Source organism: Cottoperca gobio, chromosome 5 (assembly GCF_900634415.1).
Source record: "Cottoperca gobio chromosome 5, fCotGob3.1, whole genome shotgun sequence".
In the NCBI taxonomy this organism is placed as follows: Eukaryota; Metazoa; Chordata; class Actinopteri; order Perciformes; family Bovichtidae; genus Cottoperca; species Cottoperca gobio.
In genome coordinates, this window is record NC_041359.1 from 7,850,113 (window position 1) to 7,851,637 (window position 1,525).

Genomic DNA, 1,525 nt, shown 5'->3' on the forward strand with positions numbered 1-1,525 from the left:
GCAGAAGGTGGACGGCCAAGTGAAGGAGCTGGTGTGTCGCTCCTGCCAGGAGGCGGAGCGGCTGGTGGCGGGTAAGGTCAAGAAGGAGGCTTACATCGAGAGCGAGAAGACTCTGACCGGCAAGAGACAAGAGTTCGTCGGCCGCATCGACAGTCTGCTGGACGCCCTCTAAACTACTCCTGCCACACACACTAGCACACACCACCAACATACAACCGACTATTTGTATGAATGAGAATTAAATGAAATGTGACACAAATGCTTACACATTTTTTGTACCATCTTTGAACCCAGACATGGACACATTAACATCTCATCTTCTGCTAGTGATTGGTTTATCCAAAACACTTGTGCCTTGTGATAAACTTGAGGTCACTGCAGCTCTACCGCAGCTACGTCACAACTTTTGTTTTTTGTTTGTCTGTATTTCAGTTTGTTGAGCTACACACTCTCACACTGCTCAGACTTGACACTTCATTTTCAAGTTTCTAATCTCGACTTGGTATTTTTGTTTTCCCCCTTGTGTATGGTTATGGGACTTTTTGTTTTTGGGAAACTAATTGGAGAAGGGCCCGTGTGTTTTCGTTCTCATGTCTTTACTCACATATGCCGTATTCTAAGATTGAATCTCGCTCTGAAGTATGAAGGTGAACTTTTTCCAATCGTATCTCTTTTGCACTTACAACTTTTTTCTACTCGCCCCCTGACTGACGTTTATATTTGAACAAATTTGAAGCTCTAATTCTGTGTCATCCCAAATGCTTGTTGTTGACGTTCCTCAGTCATATTTTCTACATTTTGTATGATTTTGTTTTGTAAGTGTCTTTTGTTTTTTTTGACCATGAGATTAGTGAAACCATGAGATTAGGTTTATGTGAGAAAAGACATGGGACACGGATGCTTTGTGAAATGGGCAATGATATGGAAAGTTGTCAAATTTGAAATAAAGTTTTGAGAAACTCATCATTTAGCATGTTTTTTTTAGGGCTATAAAGCTGGACAATGGGATTTTACTTTACAGCTGGTGCGAGATCACTTGGGGAAGCAGTATTCTTGGTTTATCAAAAGAGGGCGCATTTGTGTCAAGAACCACCACTTAACCGTAGGAGGCTTTTTTGCCTCTTCAACAAAACCACATTGGATTTTGACCTCATTGAATACTGTGCTGACATGAAGATAACATATTTTTTTTTTAATTGGATACATATGCACTATGCCTGGTGCCTCCTTTAAAGCTGGCACTTCGGAGGGAATTTCCAGCACATTGTGGCATGCTTGTTTCAAAGAAACCCCACCTATCGCCCTCTCCTCCCCAGTCAGCAGCCGACATGCCTCTATCACAGTCTGAGCCCGGGACAAACGCAAGGGTCAGTCTGAGGTCATCACTTTCCCTCTGAGGTCACCAGGGGTCCCGGCAGGTCACTTCCTGCTCTATAATAATGCCCCGTTCCCCTCACAATGATAATGTTAACATATTGTATGTGCCATACAATAATCATTCTGAAAATACACAGCAGGGGGAAAG

The 1,525-nt window shown here is 42.8% G+C and overlaps 1 protein-coding gene across 1 annotated transcript in view; it reads left to right on the forward strand.

Moving 5' to 3' along the window:
• The window catches only part of rpn1 (ribophorin I), a 5,489-nt gene extending 4,526 nt beyond the window's left edge, over window positions 1–963 (forward strand). Inside the window, exon 10 of the mRNA XM_029432322.1 lies at window positions 1–963. This exon is cut by the window's left edge and continues 11 nt beyond it. Within this exon, the coding sequence (XP_029288182.1) occupies window positions 1–172 (172 nt within the window). The 3' untranslated portion in view covers window positions 173–963.
• The last annotated feature ends 562 nt before the right edge of the window (window positions 964–1,525 follow it).